At 39.5% G+C, this 24,647-nt stretch overlaps 1 protein-coding gene across 1 annotated transcript; it reads right to left on the bottom strand.

The window, feature by feature from the left end:
• Positions 1-20,012: 20,012 nt before the first annotated feature.
• Positions 20,013-23,708, bottom strand: il21 (interleukin 21; the record flags this gene model as incomplete). Its single annotated transcript, XM_084149817.1, has 6 exons — positions 20,013-20,033; positions 20,146-20,226; positions 20,352-20,390; positions 20,493-20,606; positions 23,254-23,295; positions 23,580-23,708. The coding sequence occupies 6 exons, from the start codon at positions 23,706-23,708 to the stop codon at positions 20,013-20,015; spliced, it is 426 nt and encodes a 141-aa protein (XP_084005943.1).
• Between the last annotated feature and the right edge of the window lie 939 nt (positions 23,709-24,647).

The following is a 24,647-nucleotide window of genomic DNA, read 5'->3' as shown; positions in this document are numbered from 1 at the left end:
GTCCATTACATGAAATCCAAATAAAAATCCATTTAAATTACAGGTTGTAATGCCACAAAATAGGAAAAATGCCAACGGGGATGAATACTTTTGCAAGGCACTGTATACAGTGTTGTAACGATGTGCAAATATACTGAACAAAAATATAAATGCAACGTGACCATTTCAACGATTTTACTGAGTTATAGTGCATATAAGGAAACTTGAGGCACCTGTGGCATTGTGTTGTGTGACAAAACTACACATTTTAGAGTGACCTTTTATTGTCCCCAGCACAAGGTGCACCTGTGTAATGATAATGCTGTTTTAATCAGCTTCTTGATATGCCACACCTGTCAGGTGAATGGATTATCTTGGCAAAGGAGAAATGCTCACTAATAGGGATATAAACAAATTTGTTCACAACATTTTAGAGAAAAGCTTTTTGTGCGTTTTTTATTTCAGCTCATAAAACATGGGACAAACACTTAACATGTTGCATTTATATTTTTGTTCAGTGTAGTATTGTGAGGTCCAAGGCAATTCCCAGGCCTAACGAATAAGAATACGTATGAACAGTTTCTAAAGTTGGCAGCTGTTGTTGATAGGAAGCTTCAAACCACAAACCACTGCAGTCACATACTCAGGTGGGGGCTTTGTTGCAGCTACTATGTATGTGTCATTTAGGAACACTACATCATGAACTGAAGTGTGGGCTGTTGGGTGGATGCTTCACTCCACGATCCACGATTTTATTCAAGGTGCCCACTCATTTGCGTCACTCAGTTGTACCTGAAACTTGGTGTGTAGGTCAGCTGTCCCTTTTTGAAAGGGTTAGCAAAGTTTAAGGCATTAGAAAGTTGTGAGATTTAACCCTTTGGGCCATGACTTGATGCAAAGAAGGGTGACTAAATGCTTAGAAGTAATTCAATTTCAATGGAGAACTTGAGGCGATGTGGCTGTAGGCCAGGGCTCACTAACCCTGTTCCTGGAGAGCTACCGTCCGTTTTCCAATGAACTGAGTTGCTTTCAATAAGGGGAATAGTTTGCGAACATTAGCTAAAAGTCTGAGAAGGCATTATGCGGCGAACGTAAGTGTGTCTGTTTCGGGTTGAATTTGCCACTACAAATCATTGTGGCCATGTAGACTTTGTATTAATCCCCACAAAAATGTGCAATTTGACATTTCACCTTTACAGTTTTGAATGTTCATTCAAATCATCCTACTGAAATTGGTACTAGAGAACATGTTCGCCGCAAAGGAAAGCCTTGTTGAACACACCTCTGGCAAGACCTACAATCAAAGCCTTGACCTTTGCGAATGCCTTTCCATCGCGACTTGGTATGGGTAGTAAGGATCTTGACAAACCAAAGTGACTAATTCTTTCTAGCCTTGCAAATTAAAGGTCCAACTCAGCCATTTTTATCTCAATATTAAATCATTTCTGGATAACAATTAGGTACCTTACAGTGATTGTTTTAAATTAAAATGGTAAAAAATTAACATTAGCAAAATGAAATTTCTCAAGCAATAATTTTGCTTGTACTGTCTGAGAGAGGGCTCTAATTGGAGGAGCCTAATGGGAGGCAGGGTTCTCCCCAAAGAATGTAAGAATTGCCACCTTGTGGACTGGCTGTGCCACTGTTATTTGTTATAATTTAATCCTCTAGATTTGCACGAAATGTCAATTACAGGTGTTCAAAAAAGCAAAGATCTTCGGGCCTCCCCCACCTAAAGCATAAATCATAGTCCACAGATGCGATAGTCCAACGTCCCATTGTGGCATAGCTATGTGGCTTGAGACTACCATCTGCGGGGGACGCACAGCCCGAACGCGCACCTCCCCACAATTCCCAACCAACGCATCCCGGTACGCATCCTCTATTCATTTGAATGTGTTTATGGCTGAAGAAATTGCTTGACCTGTGCTGAGAATTTGAAAAGTATGAAAGCCAACGGTCCAATACTCTAGAACACTGCTGTGTGTAGGTGTAGACGTTTGGTACTCTGATAGACCCTTTACTCATCAGCACCACCTTGTTAAAAAATCCTGGGGAGAACCCTGGGGAGGGATGTGTAACCTGAAAACTATCTGTTATTGTCAGAGAGGAGGGCAAACTCTTTGTTATTGGTATATTAACTTATAGGTCCAAAACTCCACCCAGCCAAACAAACTGAACTCTTACACTAAAAGTGCATTATAATAACTTTTACCTTCAGAAAGTATTCACACCCCTTGACTTTTTCCACATCTTGTTGTGTCACAGCCTGAATTTAAAATGGCTTAAATTGAGATTGTGTGTCACTTGCCTACACACAATACCCGATAATGTCAAAGTGGAATTACATTTTTACAATTTTTTACAAATTTATAAAAAATGAAAAGCTGAAATGTCTGGAGTCAATAAGTATTCAACCCCTTATGGCAAGCCTAAATAAGTTCAGTAGTAAAAATGTGCTTAACAAGTCGCATAATAAGTTGCTTGGACTCTCTGTGTGTGCAATAATAGTGTTTAACATGCATTTTGAATGACTACCTCATCTCTGTACCCGACACGATTATTTGTAAGGTCCCTAAGTCGAGCAGTGAATTTCAAACACAGATTCAACCACAAAGTCCCTTTACCCCTACCTACTTGTAGAAATTATCTCGACTAACCTGTACCCCCGCACATTGACTCGGTACCAGTACCCCCTGTATATAGCCTCATTATTGTTATTTTATTGTGTAACTTTTGGGGGGGGATTATAATTTTTTTACTTTAGTTATTTAGTAAATATTTTCTTAATTGCATTGTTGGTTAAGGGCTTGTAAGTAAGCATTTGACGGTAAGGTCTTACACCTGTTGTATTCGGTGCATTTGATTTGAAAGACCAGGGAGGTTATCCAATGCCTCGCAAAGAAGGGCCCCTATTGGTAGATGGGTAAGAAAAAAAACCAGACATTGAATATCCCTTTGAGCATGGTGAAGTTATTAATAGGCCCTTTTCACGTGACGTCAGACAACTTCCGTTCTGCCGCGATGCAGGTTATGTTTACATCCGGTGTCGCTTAGGAACGCTTAGCTAGTAGCACATCATTATGGAGTTCACCCAGTCCCTTTCACATCTGCCACCAATACGACTTAACGACGTAGAACGACTTGCTGACAAGTGGTCCCTTACTTCAAGATCGAAGCTTGATAAAGGCTACAAGTTCTTCGTTGAAGGTTACCTGTTTGATTATGAAGGTACGTGTTTATCTTTATTTAGCTTAAATTAGCCCTATGCTAGCGAAGGTTATGAGCTGACGAGTTTCTGTTTTGCAGCCTCTTTTTAATATTACTGCTGTTTGTATCGACCGTAAGATAAGAGTCAGTAATGTATTAATGGCTAATGCTGCGCCCTTTCTCCCAATCACTGTATTGAAGCAGCTATATTGCATCAGGATTAAATTATTAAACATTTTGTACAAGTAATATATTATTGGATTACAGTAGTATTACGTTTAACGCTGTCTACCTATCCTTACCCCAATCATTCCAGTGGAATCTAGACGGCACTGATCCCTGTTTAATACGGATCCGTCCACTGGCCGATGTGTATCTATCCTCAGGGGGAAAGTGCTGACTGCAAACAAAGGTGCTCCCACGAAGAATCTTAAAACTTGGTCCCTCATCTCTCCTGATCGCCCTCACCCAACGGGCACGTATTTCTCCATCAACAGGGAAATCGTGAAAACTCAGATACGGGAATTTCTGTTTGTTGTTTGAACAAAATGGTACACTGCAATAGCATCTTCTCGAAGATTGTGCCATGCTTCGGTGTTGGATGGGATACTGTTGCGATACAGACACCGGGAGAAAAGAAACAGCTAAATTAACATTCAGCTTTGACCAGGAATCAATATTTATCTAGCTATCATGCACAACAGTATTTGAATAGGTGAGTTACTATACATTCATGAATAAACTAACTGCCTAACAAAGGGTTAGATAGCTAGCTAAGTAAACTTGTTACATTACAGCCAGGCAGCAATGTAACGCTACCTTTTAACGTTATCGGTATCTGGTACTAAGTTGTTGTTAGCTAACGTTAGCCCACTTTTAAGTAACTAAGGCAGTGAACAATTATGAATTAACAATAACGTTAGCAAGTTACAAACCATTGCATATACGTAAACATTATTACTCTTAACTTTACTAATTTAACTTAAACGTACCTTTTGGAATTTCTTCAAGTAGCTAGCTTGCTAGTTAGTGGTCAACAGTTGTATTTTCGTTGAGAAGTCTCAGGTTACGGGCGAACGGAAGTGAAGTTAACCTGCTACGCGGAAAGGCGGAAGTTAGATGACGTCATCGTGAAAAGGGCCTATTACACTTTGGATGGTGTATCGATACACCCAGTCACTACAAAGATGCAGGCGTTCTTCCTAACTCAGTTGCCGGAGAGGAAGGAAACCACTCAGGGATGTGTCCATGAGGCCAATGGTGATTTTTAAAACAGAGTTTAATGTTTGTGATAGGTGAAAACTGAAGATGGATCATCAACATTGTTGTTATGCCACAATAGTAACCTAAATGACAGTTAAAAGAAGGAATTTTTTATGTACTGCATAAAAATATTCCAAAACATGCATCCTGTTTGCAATAAGGCACTAAAGTAAAACTGCAAAAAATATGGCAAAGAAATGTACTTTATGTCCTGAATACAAAGTGTTATGTTTGGGGCAAATCCAACAAAACACATCACTGAGTATCACTCTTCATATTTTCTAGCATGGTGGTGGCTGCATCATGTTATGGGTATGCTTGTCATCGGCAAGGACTAAGGAGTTTTTTAGGATAAAATAAACTGAATAGAGCTAAGCACAGGCAAAATCAAAGAGGAAAACCTGGTTCAGTCTGCTTTCCAACAGACACTGGGAGACATTCACCTTTCAGCAGTACAATAACCTAAAACACAAGGCCAAATATACACTGGAGTTGCTTACCAAGACGACATTGAATGTTCCTGAGTGGTCTTGTTAGTTTTTACTTTAATCTGCTTGAAAATCTATGACAAGACTTGAAAATGGCTGTCTAGCCATGATCAACAACCAACTTGACAGAGCTTGAAGAATTTTTAAAAGAATGTGCAAATATTGTACAATCCTGGTGTACAAAGCTCTCAGACTTACCCAGAAAGACTCACAGCTGTAATCACTGCTAAAGGTGATTTCTAGCATGTATTGACTCAGGGGTGTGAATACTTATGTAAATGAGATATTTCTGTATTCCATTTTCAATACATTTGCAAAACATTCTAAATACATGTTTTCACTTTGTCATTATGGGGTATTGTGTGTAGAAAGGTGAGAATGTGTTTATTTAATCCATTTGAATTGAGGCTGTAACACAACTACATCTGGAATAAGTCAAGGGGTAGGAATACTCGTACCACTGCACATTGATCTGGTACTCCCTGTAAATAGCTCCATTCTTGTGTATTTTATTCCTTGTGTTAATATTTTTCTTTTTATAATAATTTTACTCAGAATCGTTGGGAAGGGCTTGTAAGCAAGCATTTCACGGTAAAGTCTACACCCGTTAAATTTGGCGCATGTGGCAAATCACGTTTTTTGACTGCACTGCCCCTTTAAAGAGGGTTCAATACCGCAGCTTTTGCAGAATGTCAGTTTTATTTTTATCTTTCACAGTGTGTAGTGATATCTGACTACAGTGGGAATTCTGCACCAACCAACAAGGAAAAACCCACCATCTCCAACCACCACAACCTGTCCCACTGGAGAGACCACTAGGGGTTTACCAAAACCACTGACACCTGCTTGTCAACCTTCCTACATGTTGTGGCATGTTAGACATACTTCTGTGGTTGAATCGAGAATGTTTTTCATTGCTGTAAAATGAAACTATTGGTTATTTCACGTGCACTGTTATGAGACCGCGAAATGAGGCCAGAGATTATGCTTGTGCAAGTTGACCTTCTGCTAATCACAGCACCCTCAGTTGACACTAAAGATCCCCTTCTATTGACTGCAAGTTTGATAAGGGTAGTATGTTTGAGCTAGAAGACATGGTGCACACTTGATAGAGGTTGACGATGTTTTGGCTCTCTTGAAAACATGAAACCTGAAATCCCCCTCCACCCCAAGGCTGGGAAGTCCTGTGTTGTCAACGTAGCTCATAAACATGCTGCACCTGTTAGTGTGTGAACTGACAGGGACATCTTGGTTAACCTTGTTGCATGACTTTGCAAAGAAGAGTTCATGTTTACTTTATATGCATACGTTGGAAACCTTGGTAACACATTGTAAAATAGTAAAACATTTGACACAGTCAATGGGTTTACGGTGTATAGGCTAAATGAGGAGCAGCTATACCCCTCAGATGTCACTGGTATTAAAGATTCCACTCATCAAAAAATGTCTGCGCTCAGTGCATTATTCTGTCAAATTTATTGAGGCATTTTATTTTTCTTCTTTTCGTGACTCTTTTTATCCTAATTTACAGGACGAGCTCATATGGCCACCGCCTTTTGGGTCTCGTCCTGTTAGAGAGTTGAACCCTGCTGAACAACACCCACCACGCAGGGTCTGTCTACTAAAGGTCTTCACAGGTCCAAAAAGTTGGACTCGTTCTGAAATGGATCCGTGGCTTTGCTACCCTACCCAATTTGGATAAATTAATTTGTAAAAAAACAGACCTGTTCCGAATGGAACCGAGGACAGTCGGACCCATTCCCGAAAAGGCCCGTAGAAAAAGACTCATGCCAGTTCGTATCCGAAAGACTGATTTTGTACGTTTGCCCACTGACAAAGACATGATCAGTCTATAATTTTAATGGTAGGTTTATTTGAACAGTGAGAGACAGAATAACAACAAAAAAATCCAGAAAAACGCATGTCAAAAATGTTATAAATTGATTTGCATTTTAATGAGGGAAATAAGTATTTGACCCCTCTGCAAAACATGACTTAGTACTTGGTGGCAAAACCCTTGTTGGCAATCACAGAGGTCAAACATTTATTGTAGTTGGCCACCAGGTTTGCACACATCTCAGGAGGGATTTTGTCCCACTCCTCTTTGCAGATCTTCTCCAAGTCATTAAGGTTTCGAGGCTGACGTTTGGCAACTCGAACCTTCAGCTCCCTCCACAGATTTTCTATGGGATTAAGGTCTGGAGACTGGCTAGGCCACTCCAGGACCTTAATGTGCTTCTTCTTGAGCCACTCCTTTGTTGCCTTGGCCGTGAGTTTTGGGTCATTGTCATGCTGGAATACCCATCCACGACCCATTTTCAATGCCTGGCTGAGGGAAGGAGGTTCTCACCCAAGATTTGACGGTACATGGCCCCGTCCATCATCCCTTTGATGCGGTGAAGTTGTCCTGTCCCCTTAGCAGAAAAACACCCCCAAAGCATAATGTTTCCACCTCCATGTTTGACGGTGGGGATGGTGTTCTTGGGGTCATAGGCAGCATTCCTCCTCCTCCAAACACGGCGAGTTGAGTTGATGCCAAAGAGCTCGATTTTGGTCTCATCTGACCACAACACTTTCAACCAGTTCTCCTCTGAATCATTCAGATGTTCATTGGCAAACTTCAGACGGCCCTGTATCTGTGCTTTCTTGAGCAGGGTGACCTTGCGGGCGCTGTAGGATTTCAGTCCTTCACGGCGTAGTGTGTTACCAATTGTTTTCTTGGTGACTATGGTCCCAGCTGCCTTGAGATCATTGACAAGATCCTCCCATGTAGTTCTGGGCTGATTCCTCACCGTTCTCATGATCATTGCAACTCCACGAGGTGAGATCTTGCATGGAGCCCCAGGCCGAGGGAGACTGACAGTTATTAGGTGTTTCTTCCATTTGCGAATAATCGCACCAACTGTTGTCACCTTCTCACCAAGCTGCTTGGCGATGGTCTTGTAGCCCATTCCAGCCTTGTGTAGGTCTACAATCTTGTCCCTGACATCCTTGGAGAGCTCTTTGAATCTGATTGATTGATTGCTTCTGTGGACAGGTGTCTTTTATACAGGTAACAAACTGAGATTAGGAGCACTCCCTTTAAGAGTGTGCTTCTAATCTCAGCTCGTTACCTGTATTAAAGACACCTGGGAGCCAGGAATCTTTCTGATTGAGAGGGGGTCAAATACTTATTTCCCTCATTAAAATGCAAATCAATTTATAACATGTTTGACATGCGTTTTTCTGGATTTTTTTGCTGTTATTCTGTCTCTCACTGTTCAAATAAACCTATCATTAAAATTATAGACTGATCATTTCTTTGTCAGTGGGCAAATGTACAAAATCAGCAGGGGATCAAATACTTTTTTTCCTCACTGTATATATATATATATATATATATATAATATATATATATATATATATATTTTTAATCAATCTACACACATTACCACATAATGACAAAGCAAAATCAGGTTTTTAAAAATGTTTGCTAATTTATAAATAAATATAAAACTCAAATATCACATTTACATAAGTATTCAAACCCTTTACTCAGTACTTTGTTGAAGCACCTTTGACAGCAATTACAGGCTCTAGTTTTCTTGGGTATGACGCTACAAGCTTGGCACACCTGTATTTGGGGAGTTTCTCCCATTGTTCTATGCAGATCCTCTCAAGCTCTGTCAGGTTGGATGGGAAGCGTCGCTGCACAGCTATTTTCAGGTTTCTCCAGAGATATTAAATTGGGTTCAAGTCCGGGCTCTGGCTAGGCCACTCAAGGACATTCAGAGACTTGTCCCGAAACCACTCCTGCATTGTCTTGGCTGTGTGCTTAGGGTCATTGTCCTGTTGGAAGGTGAACCTTCACCCCAGTCTGAGGTCCTGAGCGCTCTGGAGCAGGTTTTCATCAAGGATCTCTCTGTACTTTGCGCTGTTCATCTTTGCCTCGATCCTGACTAGTCTCCCAGTCCCTGCCGCTGAAAAACATCTCCACAGCATGATGCTGCCACCCCCATGCTTCACTGTAGGGATGGTGCCAGATTTCCTCCAGACGTGACGCTTGGCATTCAGGCCAAAGAGTTCAATCTTGGTTTCATCAGACCAGCGAATCTTGTTTCTCATGGTCTGAGAGTCTTTAGGTGCCTTTTGGTAAACTCCAAGTGGGCTGTCATGTGCCTTTTACTGAGGAGTGGCTTCCGTCTGGCCACTCTACCATGCAGTCCTGATTGGTGGAGTGCTGCAGAGATGGTTGTCCTTCTGGAAGATTCTCCCATCTCCACAGAGGAACTCTGGAGCTCTGTCAGAGTGACCATCGGGTTCTTGGTCACCTCCCTGACCATGGCCCTTCTCCCCCGATTGCTCAGTTTGGCCGGGCAACCAGCTCTAGGAAGAGTCTTGGTGGTTCCAAACATCTTCCTTTTAAGAATGATGGAGGCCACTGTGTTCTTGGGGACCTGCAATGCTGCAGAAATGTTTTGGTACCCTTCCCCAGATCTGTGCCTCGACACAATCCTGTCTCGGAGCTCTACGGACAATTCCTTCGACCTCATGGCTTGGTTTTTGCTCTGACATGCACTGCCAACTGTGGGACCTTATATAGACAGGTGTGTGCCTTTCCAAATCATGTCCAATCAATTGAATTTACCACAGGTGGACTCCAATCAAGTTGTAGAAACATCTCAAGGATGATCAATGGAAACAGGATGCACATGAGCTCAATTTTGAGTCTCAAAGGAAAGCTGCATACAGCTAAGCCTAATAAAGCCATACCACACCCAACATTCACAAAAGTTTCTTTACTGTATTAGGGTCATATCAAAAGTAGGTGTTTATAGGGAAAATACGAACAGTCTCATTCATTATATTGCGGCATTAAATTTAAGTTTTGCATCTAGCCCTCTTTGGTTTTTCCTTTTCATGGTTTGAGTGCGAGTAGCCCTATAAGCCTACTGCTAATTATATTATATTGCGGCAAACACATTAATTTAATTTGGCCAAAGAACATGCCTCAACAGAATGAACCAAAACAGTTATTGCATAGTCTATTTAAAGAACTGGTTTAAGCCTTATATTGCAAAGATTACCAACAAAGGTGAGTGCCTTCCCTAGGCCTATCCAACAAATGACAGCAATAGGCTAATGCTATTTATTTTACAACAGGCCTCATTTAAACCTAACTAAATATAGCACCAAATGTAAAAGACAGTTCGAACTTAATTTAGCCAACAAATTTATCAACAACATAAAACAATACTTTTTGCATATATAAAAGACTGGTTTAGATTCTTAAATAGGCCTACAATAATAATAATAATAATGATAATAACAAATGATGATAAATACGAAAATAAATAAACCAAAGTTTTAAAAGAATTGCATCAAACCTGAATAGCGAGTTGCACACACAGTCAATTTGGCCACGCCAGCGTTAATCACATCTTTGTCCACTAAAACTTGTCTCCGAAGACATTCCCCTTGTCGGCTTCTTTTCACTATACTCTTTCTCCTCTAACTTTAGTTTTACTTCAATGAAAAAGGCTTCCATCTTCACAATCAACAGTAGCCTTGGGCAAGGCTCCTTTCACTTGCTCTCCTCAGCAGTGGGCGCACCTGACGTGAGCAGCCCGAACCAGTTTCAGCTGGACATAAGCTATAGGTTTTATGGTGTTACAATTGGCTGACATAGATAACAAGCTTGCACAGTTCTCATCTACTCACACACATTAAATTAACAGAGGACGGGTCCAGTCTGTAAATACATTTTAATTGCACATACAGTTGAAGTCGGAAGTTTACATACACCTTAGCCATATACATTTAAACTCAGTTTTTCACAATTCCTGACATTTAATCCTAGTAAAGATTCCCTGCTTTAGGTCAGTTAGGATCACCACTTTATTTTAAGAATGTGAAATGTCCGAATAATAGTAGAGAGAATGATTTATTTCAGCTTTTATTTCTTTCATCACATTCCCAGTGGGTCAGAAGTTTACATACACTCAACTAGTATTTGGTAGCATTGCCTTTAAATTGTTTAACTTGGGTCAAACGTTTCCAGTAGCCTTCCACAAGCTTCCCACAATAAGTTGAGTGAATTTTGGCCCATTCCTTCGGCTTGCATGTTTTCCTCCAAACATAACGATAGTCATTATGGCCAAACAGTTCTATTTTTGTTTCATCAGACCAGAGGACATTTCTCCAAAAAGTACGATCTTTGTCCCCATGTGCAGTTGCAAACCGTAGTCTGACTTTTTTATGGCGGTTTTGGAGCAGTGGCTTCTTCCTTGCTGAGCGGCCTTTCAGGTTATGTCGATATAGGACTCATTTTACTGTGGATATAGATACTTTTGTACCTGTTTCCTCCAGCATCTTCACAAGGTCCTTTGCTGTTGTTCTGGGATTGATTTGCACTTTTCGCACCAAAGTACGTCCATCTCTAGGAGACAGAACGCGTCTCCTTCCTCAGCAGTATGACGGCTGTGTGGTCCAATGGTGTTTATACTTGTGTACTATTGTTTGTACAGATGAACATGGTATCTTATTATATTATTATTATTATTATCTTCAGGCGTTTGGAAATTGCTCCCAAGGATGAACCAGACTTTTTTTTTTCTGAGGTCTTGGCTGATTTCTTATGATTTTCCCATGATGTCAAGCAAAGAGGCACTGAGTTTGAAGGTAGGCCTTGAAATTTATCCACAGGTACACCTGAAATTGACTCAAATGATGTCAATTAGCCTATCAGAAGCTTCTAAAGCCATGACATCATTTTCTGGAATTTTCCAAGCTGTTTAAAGTCACAGTCAACTTAGTGTATGTAAACTTCTGACCCACTGGAACTTAGGCCTCCCTGTAAACTTCCGACTTCAACTGTACCCTAGACTCGTGACAATTATATCAGACCCAACCCCGCTTGGGTCCCAGGTGGAATCTCTGAATTTCGTGTCTGTCCAAACAGCAAGTTACAAGTGTTCAGACAGAAGTAATTTGGTGACATGGCAACGCTAGTTGTCATATGAACAATGGGTGTGTGCAGTGGTGTAAGCTGATTGGTGGTGCTCATGCTTCCCATCACTCAGAAGTTATGTAGCAAGCTAAGGTGACAATGCCTGCCATGGACGTTTCCCAGTTGCTTTGAATGTTCAAAATCATAATGGTAAGAACACTTTTAATAAAGCCTCATAGGACAAAATTATCCAACTTTCAAAACTAGTCATTTTTGGCTAGCCACAGGAGTCAACTAGCTAGCTGGGTAGCTGTTCAGCTTTCTAGTACATTCACTAATTTGTTTCTAAACAATTAACAAGCTAGTTAGCTACCTCATGTTCTTGTCAAACTGTCAACAGAGTAGCTAGTAAGATATGCCAAATAAGTCTAAAAACCACTTGAGGGCAAATCAGATTTGACCGTTCAGACACAAGTCGCATGGCCAGGAATCAGATTTGTATCTGACTTCAAACCACCTAAGAAGGTGGTTTGAAATGTGGCTTGAAATATCCGATTCCATGTGCTTTTTGGCTGTTCAGACTGCAGGAAAAATAACAGATTCGAATCAGATATGCAGAAAAATAGGACTTCAGTCACTTCAACCTGCCAATGTGAACAAGGCTTTACGCTCAGCTCAACAGTTCACTGGTTTTAGGAATAATAACTCCACCTACTTGCTGAAAAGAGGAACCACCATTATTTAGGCAATTCAATGCTTGATATCCATAGGCGACTTGGTCTATTTCAAAAGCACAGAGTTGAAGGGAAATTTCACTCTGGCTCTGCCACTATATATAGTCATTGCTATATTAACAACATTCGTTTTTGTCATTTTTTTACATTTTTTACATTTTTAGTCATTTAGCAGACGCTCTTATCCAGAGCGACTTACAGTTAGTGAGTGCATACATTATTATTTTTTCATACTGGCCCCCCGTGGGAATCGAACCCACAACCCTGGCGTTGCAAACGCCATCCTCTACCAATAAACATCAACATTATCCAAACCACAAGCTAGAATGAGCGCATTTTCATTTCACTGGTAGAATTGGGAAGTTTTGACTTCCTATATATTCTGCTGTTCATAGTGAACCACAAAGTCCAGCATTCATTGCGAATGCAGATACCGCCACGCTAGATGCCCAAAAACTTGCAGAATTGTTTACTTCGATCGACCAACACGCAGTAATCTCAGAACTTCTCTAGGCAAGATGTTTTTGAAAATGTTTGTTTTTCACTAACATTTGTCATCACTACTGGGTGATCTGAAAAGTCATAGTCAATCGATCAATAACATAATAATACTATTAGCAAAAATGTTTATTTTCAATTCACAATCTGTAGAAACAATGAGAATAGAAAGGTTCAGAACTTTTGTAAGACATCACAGTACAGTTGAAATATATATGGCAAATAGAAATCATATATGGATGGTGTTAAAAGATAGATGGGAGGTGTTGAATGGAATTGAAGGATGGGACTAATAGCAACTAACAACAAACAATAACAAGATAACTAATAATGTAGGCACGCTGTGTCCATAATAAGTGTATAGGTTGTAGGTTGGGAGCTTTTGTGAAGGAGCACAGTTAGAAAGATATGGCATATAGAAGCAAACCGGATGGACATCATGAAAATTATCGTAGAGGTTGAGAGTAGAAGAAGTTCAGGAGAAAAAATAAACAAAATATAATTATTGTCAAATTGACTGTGTCCATAAAATGTAGATAGTAAGTATAAGCTGGAAGTAGAGGCCTAAGCATTGTTGTTCACTAGTTTACTCCAAGTAGGGAAAAGGTGGCGGGGTTGGAAAGTAATAAAGGGAAATATATATATATTTTTAAAGGATATGTATGTGTATGTATGTATGTATGTATGTATGTATGTATGTATGTATGTGTGTGTGTGTATGTGTATGTATATATATATATGTATGTATGTATGCATATATATATAAACATGGGGGATTGGAAGTGATGCAGACAATTACATTGATGGAAGTTACAATCTATCTGCAATATTAAGCTGATCTACCCCCAGAAAAATAAAAAAAATAAAAAAACATTTGTCATCATGCCCATGTGGTGTTCTGTTTGTCTGGCTGTGCAAATTATACTGAACAAAAATCGAAACACAACATGTAAAGTGTTTAAATAAAATATCTCAAATGTTCCAAAAGCTTATTTCTCTAAAATGTTGTGAACAAATTTGTTTACATCCCTGTTAGTGAGCATTTCTCCTTTGCCAGGATAATCCATCCACCTGACAGGTGTGGCATATCAAGAAGCTGATTAAACAGCATGATCATGACACAGGTGCACCTTGTGCTGGGGACAATTAAAGGCCACTCTAAAATGTGCAGTTTTGTCACGCAACACAATGCCACATGTCTCAACTTTTGAGGGAGCGTGCAATTGGCATGCTGACTGCAGCAATGCCCACCAGAGCTGTTACTATAAACCGCCTCCAACGTCGTTTTAGAGAATGTGACAGTACGTCCAACCGGCCTCACAACCGCAGACCACGTGTAACCACGCCAGCCCAGGACCTCCACATGCGACTTCTTCACCTGCGCGATCGTCTGAGGCCAGCCACCGGACAGATGATGAAACTATGGGTTTGCACAACCGAAGAATTTCTGCACAAACTGTCAGAAACCGTCTCAGAGAAGCTCATCTGTGTGCTAGTCGTCAACACCAGGGTCTTGACCTGACTGCAGTTCGGTGTCTTAACCGACTTCAGTGGGAAAATGCTAACCTTCGATGGCCACTGGCATGCTGGAGAAGTGTGCTCTTCACGGATGAATCCCGGTTTCAACTGTACCGGGGCATATGGCGTGTATGTCATCGTGTGGGCGAGTGGTTTTCTGATGTCAACTTTGTGAACAGAGTACCCCCATGGTGGTGGTGGGGTTATGGTATGGGCAGGCAGGCAGGCATAAGCTACGGACAACAAACACAATTGCATTTTATCGATAGCAATTTGAATGCACAGAGATACCATGACGAGATCCTGAGACCCATCCCCCGCCATCACATGTTTCAGCAAGATAATGCATGGCCCTATGTCACAAGGATTTGTACACAATTCCTGGAAGCTTAAAATGTACCATTGCTTCCATGGCCTGCAAACTCTCCAGACATGTCAACCATTGAGCATATTTGGGATACTCTGGATCGACGTGTACAGCAGCGTGTTCCAGTTCCCGCCAATATCCAGCAACTTCGCACAGCCATTGAAGAGTGGGGAAACATTCCACAGGCCACAATCAACAGCCTGCTCAACTCTATGCGAAGGAGATGTTGCGTTGCATGAGGCAAATGGTCACACCAGATCCTGACTGGTTTACTGATCCATGCCCCTACCTTTTTCTCAATTAGAGGTAACGTAAGCTAGCCTGCTAGCCTAGGTAAGTTAGCTAGCAAACGTTACACTCCTGTATTGAACTCTGAAAACCATCGGCAAAATCACGTAAGCTAGCTAACTCTCTGGTTGTGTGTTGGTAGCAATGATGAATGTGTATAAATTGTCTATGGTTCTCAGCTGGCTAGCAATCTTGCTGCCAAATTAGTGAAGCTAGCTAACAGCAAGCTGACGATGTTGAAATGTCCATGTTATGTGTGCTAAGCTAACCAGTCTAAATTGTGTATTTATTGTTGTGTGTTTTGTAGTAGGTGTTACAGGATCTGATTCCACCAGTATGTGATTCCACCCCCAGCTCTGCACAAGGTGAAGGTAATTTGGCAAAAATATTTACAAGCTGAGGGCTAAGATGGCTCAATTTACAGTAAGTATGGCATAAACATGAATTGGGTAGTGTTTGTATGGGTTTGTGTTATGGGGTTATAGGTGGTTAGAGATGGTTACAGGTGGTTAGATGTAGCCTGAGGACCACAGAACCTTCCAGACCATGTAATAAGTTTAGTCTACCGTTTTTCTCTTTGTATAAGTCCTTCCACAGGCCCTGCTGAAAAAATACCCCAAAGCGGCGGCCTTTTGGGTACACGAGCATGAGGGAGGGGACACACCTTGTGGTTATGGAGCACAACAAGATTGTGGGAGCAAGAGACACTGAAAGGTATACAATCAAGACTACAACAATAATGACACAACCAACTCATTATTCTCTCTGCTGATTCTCAAAACACAATGCAAAGACACATCTTCAAAAATCCCCTGCTGAGGGCTACTATTGACAAGAATGATCTGTCAAAGTCAATGGGCTGGGGGAGGTTTCCAGATAGGTCTTTGAGATGAGGAAGGGAGTTTTGGTTTTGCTTAGTGACAGTAAATGTATTGTGTATGAGAACGATTGAAAGGTGCCATTTCTCCTCAATTTTCCCATACATAACAATACATGTGTAAGAAATGGCATTCTCTCAACCAGCTTCATGAGGTAGTCACCTGGAATGCATTTCAATTAACAGGTGTGCCTTCTTAAAAGTTAATTTATGGAATTTGCGTTTGAGTCAATCAGTTGTGTTGTGACAAGGTAGTGGGGGGTATACAGAAGATGGCCCTATTTGGTCAAAGACCAAGTCCATATTATGGCAAGACCAGCTCAAATAGAGAAACGACAGTCCAACGACAGTCCATCAAAGAGAAACGACAGTCCATCATTACTTTAAGACATGAAGGTCAGTCATAACCAATGTCAACCCTCCTCAATTATGTTACAAAGCTAGCTAGTACAATTATTTACAGTTGCTGATGTTACACATTTTCTAACAAGTTACAAACTGAAGGCATGGCGCATAACAAGTTAGCAGGTACCAGGCTAACTAGCCAGCCAACTCCAGTCATGTGCTAACATTTGCAGATAATAATTGAGATACAATAGATCTCTGATTGTAAAACCTTCAATTTTTAGTCATAGATATGGCTACCTGTAGTTGTTTAGCTAACTTAGCTAGCTAGCTACCTAAGTTAGCAAACAGAACAATTATTTGATTTCCCCCCACTGTAACACAGTAGTATGTTAGCCAACAATACACAATATGGGTTTCAGTAGATAAACTAAAGTTACCTAGGTAACTTGCAGGAAAAATAACTTAGCTCTCCACCGTATTTGTCATCTGCCCTCTTGGTGCTGGCATTGGCTGTAGCTGAGCTTCTAGCTAAATCCAACTCTTTAGCTAATAGAACATTTAAAAAATGCTCCATTGTCAAATTCGTGTTGATGAGAGGCATCACTTGAAGCCATTGTGGTCTGGTCAGTTCTTTCAGTTTTGCTCAAAGGATTGTGTTGTCAGTGTCCGCTACCTTTTCAAAAAGGCCCACCTTGGGGGAGGGACAGGCCAGAGTACGAAGCACCACTCAATACTTTTTGTAATCTTTCAGAGACTGGAAAATGTGTCAGCTTGTATATTTAGCAATGAATCGCCGATAGGAACATTGCTGAAAGAGGTCCAATGGCTCTATCAAACAAGGACAACCATATCTACATGCACAAAATGCATAGTGCGATCAGTATAACATAGAGGCCCACCCTCCCCCCTCCCCATTAATACACCGGAAGCTGTAATAGGGTGTATCACTCAGCACGCGAAACCCAGACCTGCCTTCCTCCTGGGCAATTATGTGTCAAACACATCTCACTGACCTAGAAATTCCTCGGACATGATGAAAACAAGTCCAGATTCCCCCAGGGTGAAATTCCCCTTTTAAAACTCTAATTTAGTTTTTTTTAATGTTTGGTGAAATTTTCACAGGTATGTGGTACAATTTTCGCAACTCTTAATACAAAACTCAAATCAGATCATCAAAAAGGTAGTTTCAAAACTCTAAGCACATTTTTGATTGACTAAGTACAACACATAATCAGTCACTTTTTCACAACTTAATCAGTGTTTCATCTAGATATACATGTTTGACAGATCAATACATGTTCACATAAAGTAATTGCCTTTCCCAATGCAATGCACACATTAATTCTGATATGATTCTCTTCTCATTTGTTAAAATACATTTTACAATTACTTAATCTGACTGCTCTTAATTGATAAACACTAAACCGTTTGGTAAACCTATAGATTTTTAACTGGTTTGTCTACTACAGACTCTGAGAACTACATAATGAAAATGTAGGCCTATGTCTGCAAAGTAGAAACATAAAGTATGATATACAGTGCATTCGGAAAGTATTGACCCCTTCACTTTTTCCACATTTTGTTACATTACAGCCTTATTCTAAAATGGATTAAATAAATACAAATCCTCATCAATCTACACACAATACCCAATAATGTCAAAGTGAAAACTTATTAAATGTCATATGTCTGTTTTTTTAAAAATACATTTGCAAAATAAATTACAAAACCTGTTTTTTGCTTTGTCATTATGGGGTATTGTGTGTAGATTGATGAGGGGGGAAAACTATTTAATCCATTGTAGAATAAGGCTGTAACGTAACAATGTGAAAAAAGTCAAGGAGTCTGAATACTTTCTGAATGCACTGTATACTGTAATGTACTATTATGATGACTATTATGACTTTACTTCACAGTAAGTTTTACTGTAAAAACAAATCTGATATTGACAAGATCAGATATGTACTGTATGTAAACATGTATTCAAAATTAAGTTGCTGAGGTGGGGTTCACACTGCTTTACTAAAATTGCATTGGCCAATACAGTACTGTAATACCATAATATAGGCCAATACAGTACTGTAATACTATAATATATGCCATTTACGTAGAAGACGCTGTGATACAAAGTGACAACAGTGACTCTACACATTTGTATGTGACCCCAGTGGGATCGGACCCACAACTCTGGTGTTGCTAGTGCCACGCTCTTACGAACTGAGTCACGTACAGGACCACTACAATACATATATGTACAATACTGTAAAATACAATGCATGATTACAATGCAGGTGAAAGATGTATGATTGCCATCCCCATGAGCATACCACTCTCCTTCAGGCCATGGATGAGGCATGCAATGATTTCAATCCAGACCAATGTCAGGCTTGGATTTGCCATGCCAAAAGGTTTTTCCCCAGGTGCACGAACAATGAGGGTATTTACTGAGATTTGGATGAGAACCTTTGGCCAAATGCTCAAGACTGGCTTGATACAAACTAGTGCCTGCTAACTAGTTTATTTCTTTCATTATTTTCCTTTGTTTACTGTAATTTTGACTGTTAGCCTACATTTGATTACAGTAGGCCTACTCCTATGTTGTAATTATATCTGAAAATCAAAATGTATTTTTTTGTATCAATGACTGTGGAAGATGTCTTCAATGATAACACCGATCACAAATGGGATGGAAATAAGATGTTCAGTGCATTTTGATGGGTAGTACAAGTGTATAACCTAACGTGAAAACATTGTAATGGACTATATTACTTTCAGCACTTCAAAGGGCAATTTTTAAACATGTATGTTGCATTTTTTGCTATTGTTTTAACTAGTTGTTAAAACGGTTAAATTGATATCATTATGTTGTGTTTTGGTGATTTAACCAATGCACTTATTATATTTCACAGTAAACGTATATTTTGGATCAATGTTTGTGTGTTGAAGAATGTTTACAAACAACATCTACAACCCCCCCCCCCCCCCCCTTATCTGTTGCTGTGAATGAATGGGCTAAATTGTATTTGTGATTCAAATGGAAATAATCAGTCAGAACACATATACAATATTCGTTATTTAATTTTCTTACATTCAATTAAATGTTATTGATTAAATACAAAAAGCAACAGTATAGGATCATCAAAAAGGATGAATAAATACTTTGTCTCCTATTTCATAATTTCGTCACCTTTTCAATCGATTTAATCTCATTGTGAGATACTTATTTTTGATTTAATAAGATGCATAGTTTGTAATGGGTTAGATATATTGACAGCTAACAATGTGAATAGTATACAAACATGTTCATGTGAATAAATAAAGAAATATTAATAAATCTATGATAAACTGCATGATACAAACATTAAAAACGTTCTTTAGCTTGAGTAGGATAACACCATTTCATAAATAAATATTAAATAAATAGAATAGTAGGGTGACAGTAGTGTCTTCTACACATTCCCATGTATTTTTCCACGTCGTCGTTCCCCCCCCCCCCCCCCCCCCAATCTTTTCCTCACGCCAGTCTACTGATGGCCTGAAAAACATATTTAGATAGTTAGCACACTGCACACTACCATAATTTGCTCTCATTGAAGTGTAGATTACATTGTTGTTAAAAGTCTGACTCATTTATAAAAACCTGATACCTTTTGAAGTAGAGATTCCAACTGTTGTACCCATTTCTGGCTGTCCTTTGGATAGGAATCACATCCTTGGCAGACTGTTTTCTGAGGGAATAAAGGAACACAGAAAATTTTAACTTAGTTGGCTCTCACAATTTAACTTATTTTCTGGAGAAAATACTCATTTGAAGTTACTCTTGGATTTGGACTGAAAATAGCCCAAGGCTCACCTCTCTCTCCTCTAGACTGCAGGAGTCCAGACTTGTCGACTAAAAACCGAACAAAGCAACATGTTAATATTTTGCCACACAGTCTTGCTATGTACATTTTTCTATAGATATACATTATTGATATTTTCTTAAGTGACTCACAATCAGTGGGTTCCTGAGGCTTTTGGCAAATTTATGCTGAAGTTGCTTGTTTCTGGCCGTGAGATGAGGTACCATCGCCCGGAAGCACTCCAAGGCATATAGGGAACAGCACTCCTGTAAAAAGCAAAATGACACAATAAATTATGGAATGGAACAAGACTGGTTATTCTCCACTAATTAAACTAGTTTAGGGAAATCATTTGAATGTATTTTGATACTCTGTTACACTTGCATGTAAACGTTGTAATGTGGAATAGGAACCACAGGAGGGCACTGCTGTATTTAAGTTAAAATACCCTCGAAGCGGTGTTTAGAGGATATATTGGCACTGGTGTTTCGTCTCGGGTCAGCAAACCGTGCAAATATATCCTCCAAACACCGGATTCGAGGGCATTATCACTTTTATACAATGGGTTACCAACATATTCAAATAATGATTTACATATTTTCATTAATGCTATTTTGATGAATTTATTCAAAACTATGTCATCCTTTCACAAGATATAGTCCCGACACAAATCTAGGGTTGCTACCCAAGCCGGCTGGTCATTCGTTCTTTCGGTTCGGTTGCCAGAGACAAGACCATGTTGTTGTCTTTTTGTTCTAAATATATGGACGGGACCTAGTCGCGTTTGCTTCATGCCAGCCCTTAGCCGTGGTATATTGGCCATATACCACACCTCCTCGGGCCTTATTGCTTAATTAAGCCACATACAATTATCAAGATAAATCAGCCATTTATCACACTGCTACATTTAATTAACCTGAACTTCTACCAGAATACATACAAAATGTCCAGTTCATGCCAGCCAAATGTATTCTATTGAGCCACATTCACCTAATGCCTATATTTCATAACATGACCCGCTCTCAAGTATGTTGCTCCTCTCAGAGACATAGTTTAGTTGTAATAAGTCGTAACTTTTCTTACAATATATATTGATTGTGTAATCATTTGCTACAAAACCTTGACACACAAAGGTCATATTCTGCTTATCAGGGTAAGACTTTCCCGTCTACCATGGCACATCACATCCACACCCCGACAAAGAAATGATCATGTTTCCACCAACGTATCCAATACATAAAAATATCTTTCCCCGCTTCACTGAGATTCAGTAGAGAGATGTTTTCACCGTTTTAACTTGCTGCCTGTTTCCAGTTTCTCCACTTTGACTGGGCGTTTCACAGAATAGAAAATAACTATCTTTGCTGACATGACAACACATTTTCCATGTTGAGGCTTTCATTTGTCTCAACCATTAGGCAATGTTATTTTCCCCATGCGGCGGGCCTCAAACTTTTGAGTTCTCAAACGATAACTGTTAGACGGCTACACTCTTCGAAAAAAGGGTTATTCGGCTGTCCCCATAGGAGAGCCCTTTTTGGTTCGAGGTAGAACCCTTTTTGGTTTCAGGTAGAACCCTCTGTGGAAAGGGTTCTACGTGGAACCCAAAAGGGTTCTACCTGCAACCAAAAATGGTTTTCCTATGTGGACAGCCGAAGATCCCGTTTAGGTTCTAGAAAGCACCTTTTTATCTAAGAGTGTTCAGACACAACTTTATATTTAGTGTCAAAACGATAACATGGCAACCTTTGATCGAATGTTCACCCATGAAACATTGGTAACAGACTGGTTCCATGGTATACTAATGAAATATTTGGTCCAGTTTAGGACAACTATGTTCAGCTAACTTTAAGATATAGTCAAACATTTTGTAAAACCACAAGGAATTCTTATTAATAAGGAATCTTTAACAGCACAGTAGCACAGTTTGTCTCTCAGGGATAAGCCACAGAGTCATGGTAGTGTGATTACTCATTACAGTTCTCCTAAATGTGCACAAGAGACATGGAGCTCACTTTCACATTGACTCATTCATGACATGGAGCTCACTTTCACATTGACTCATTCATGCACAGAACTCTGACAATAACACATGCCAAACTGGATTGACTGTTAGTGCAACTGATAAATAGCTGAAAGAAAAATCATTCTCTATTATCAAGTGGATGTTTTCTTTAGTTGCATCCGTTGTGTTTTTTTTTTAATGAAAGAGTTTGTGATTCTGAGTATGGGACTCTAATCATATGTTAACGCTGTAAATGTATTCCACCTTTTTTTTTTTTTTTTTTTTTTTTTTTATTAAGATAAAACCAACACATTTTTTATTTAGTAGATTGTCCGTTAATACTTTCAGTTAGTTTATTTGGTTTAGTTTAAAGTAATTCACATATTGTAAAACCAATTGACCGTATTCATGCTAGTAATTTAGCTGAAATGTTTTTTAGTTTAACAAAATAATTTTCCATAAAAATTAGTAGTACTGTGTACCTTTCCAGTGTTTCCACATCATGTTATAATGACTAAAGGATTACTAAATGAATTACATAAAATTAGACTATTAAACTAAGTATTTACTAATTATTGGTGATATAGTCAATTAACTATACACAATTTATGCAAATGTATTACAAATGTAATTGTACTGTTTATTGCTTTACAGTATTGTTGATTATGTAATTTTTACCATAATGTATCAGACCTTTATTTCCTGACCTCACAAGACCACAATTGCCTGCTCTAGTACTAGCGTGCTACATTATGCGACATGCAGTAGGTGGGAGAGCATGAATAATAGCATTGACAATAACAGAGGTCATTCCTTGTTTGTGAGTGTTTGACAATGACGTTAGCATGAGCTCCATATGTCTGTAAAGTAAATGAGCTATAGTAGATTTTCCCTTTAAAATCACTTACCTCCATATCCAGTGAAGGAGTGTTCAACATCACGCTGTTGTGCTGCAAGACAACAACAAAATAATATTGGGACTGAGGTTGCATTGTATACATATCAGCCTCAGAAATGTAGTATTACCATTATGGTAATAATTTCTGAGCCATATACAGCCTTTATAAATGTAAAAAGGCAATAGATGCATTGCATCACACAGTATAGTGCATAATAAAACATGCTATAATCATTCATAAAAGCTCATGGTTTCTTGCACGAGTCCATCAAATACATAAGCGCTTATAACGCGTAAGCTTTGAGAAAGTGTTAAATAAATTGCAGGTTGACCTACCTCCACACTTTTGTTTAGCGCTTTTAATTCCTTTAGTACTTCAGTCAGCTTCAGTGATCTCTCATCCTTGACTGCATCCACCAAAACACAACAGGTGACGGCTAGAAGACAACAAACAAGCAGCTTCATCGTTTCTTAACGTTCTCTAACGATGGCACAAATTACCCAAAGGATGCTGTTCAAAACAGTTACTGGTAATGCGGACAGGTGTCTAACTTACCTATATATTTGTCCATCAGGACACAGGAAAACCACGTTTGAGATATTGGAAAACTGTGGAAAGTATGATTGAATGAGTAATGACATTTTCTTTTCCACTGGCTACTACCACAACGTGAGCTCCGAGTTGCATCAAGTGGTGGGTGCGTGGGGTGTACGGAAGCGAGAGTGACAACGAAAACATACTTTCTGCACACAAGGCAGGAAACTACAGAGCAGATTCACTCTGAATCAGAGGACCTATACATCTAATAAGTGCCATAGGTGACAATAGCCTAAATGTATCCGCAGACACATCAAATAGCTGTTTGTGTGTGGTTGGCCTCCTACACAAACATAGCCTGTAGGAACAACAGGAAATTCTTTGAAGGACTACAACAATGACTAAGGGCACTCCACAATATTTCCTTCTTCTGGGACGATATACTTTTGCACCAAAACAGAAAGGGACCCTTGAAACCAGACTCCCACCTGAAACCTACCCCCGAGACTGAGGCCTGCTGTTTATTACTTCTGAAACCTAATTTAAAATTCAGCTTATGTTATATTATCAGTTTCTGTCCTTATGGTATTGCTCATTTTGGGAAATGTATAGTTTTGATAATTATGGTAGAATTCCGCATGAATCCCACGGTGGTGAAATCTCAAACAAACAATTCCATAGAAACCAGTGAAAGCTGGAGAGAGGGCTGTTGATTTCAAACAGACATACAAGCTAGGGGTTACCAGCATGTGTAGGACCCTGGCTGAAGTTCAGCAGCACAGTATTTTCTGTGTATTGTCACGTGTTATGATTGCATCTTTAGGTTGGTGTGGGGGTCACTGACTCATTAGTCAATAAGAATGTAA

This window comes from Coregonus lavaretus (genome assembly GCF_964263955.1).
Source record: "Coregonus lavaretus genome assembly, chromosome: 32".
Lineage (NCBI taxonomy): Eukaryota > Metazoa > Chordata > Actinopteri > Salmoniformes > Salmonidae > Coregonus > Coregonus lavaretus.
Note: the sequence above shows the minus strand (reverse complement) of the source record. Positions and strands in the feature narration are given on the sequence as shown.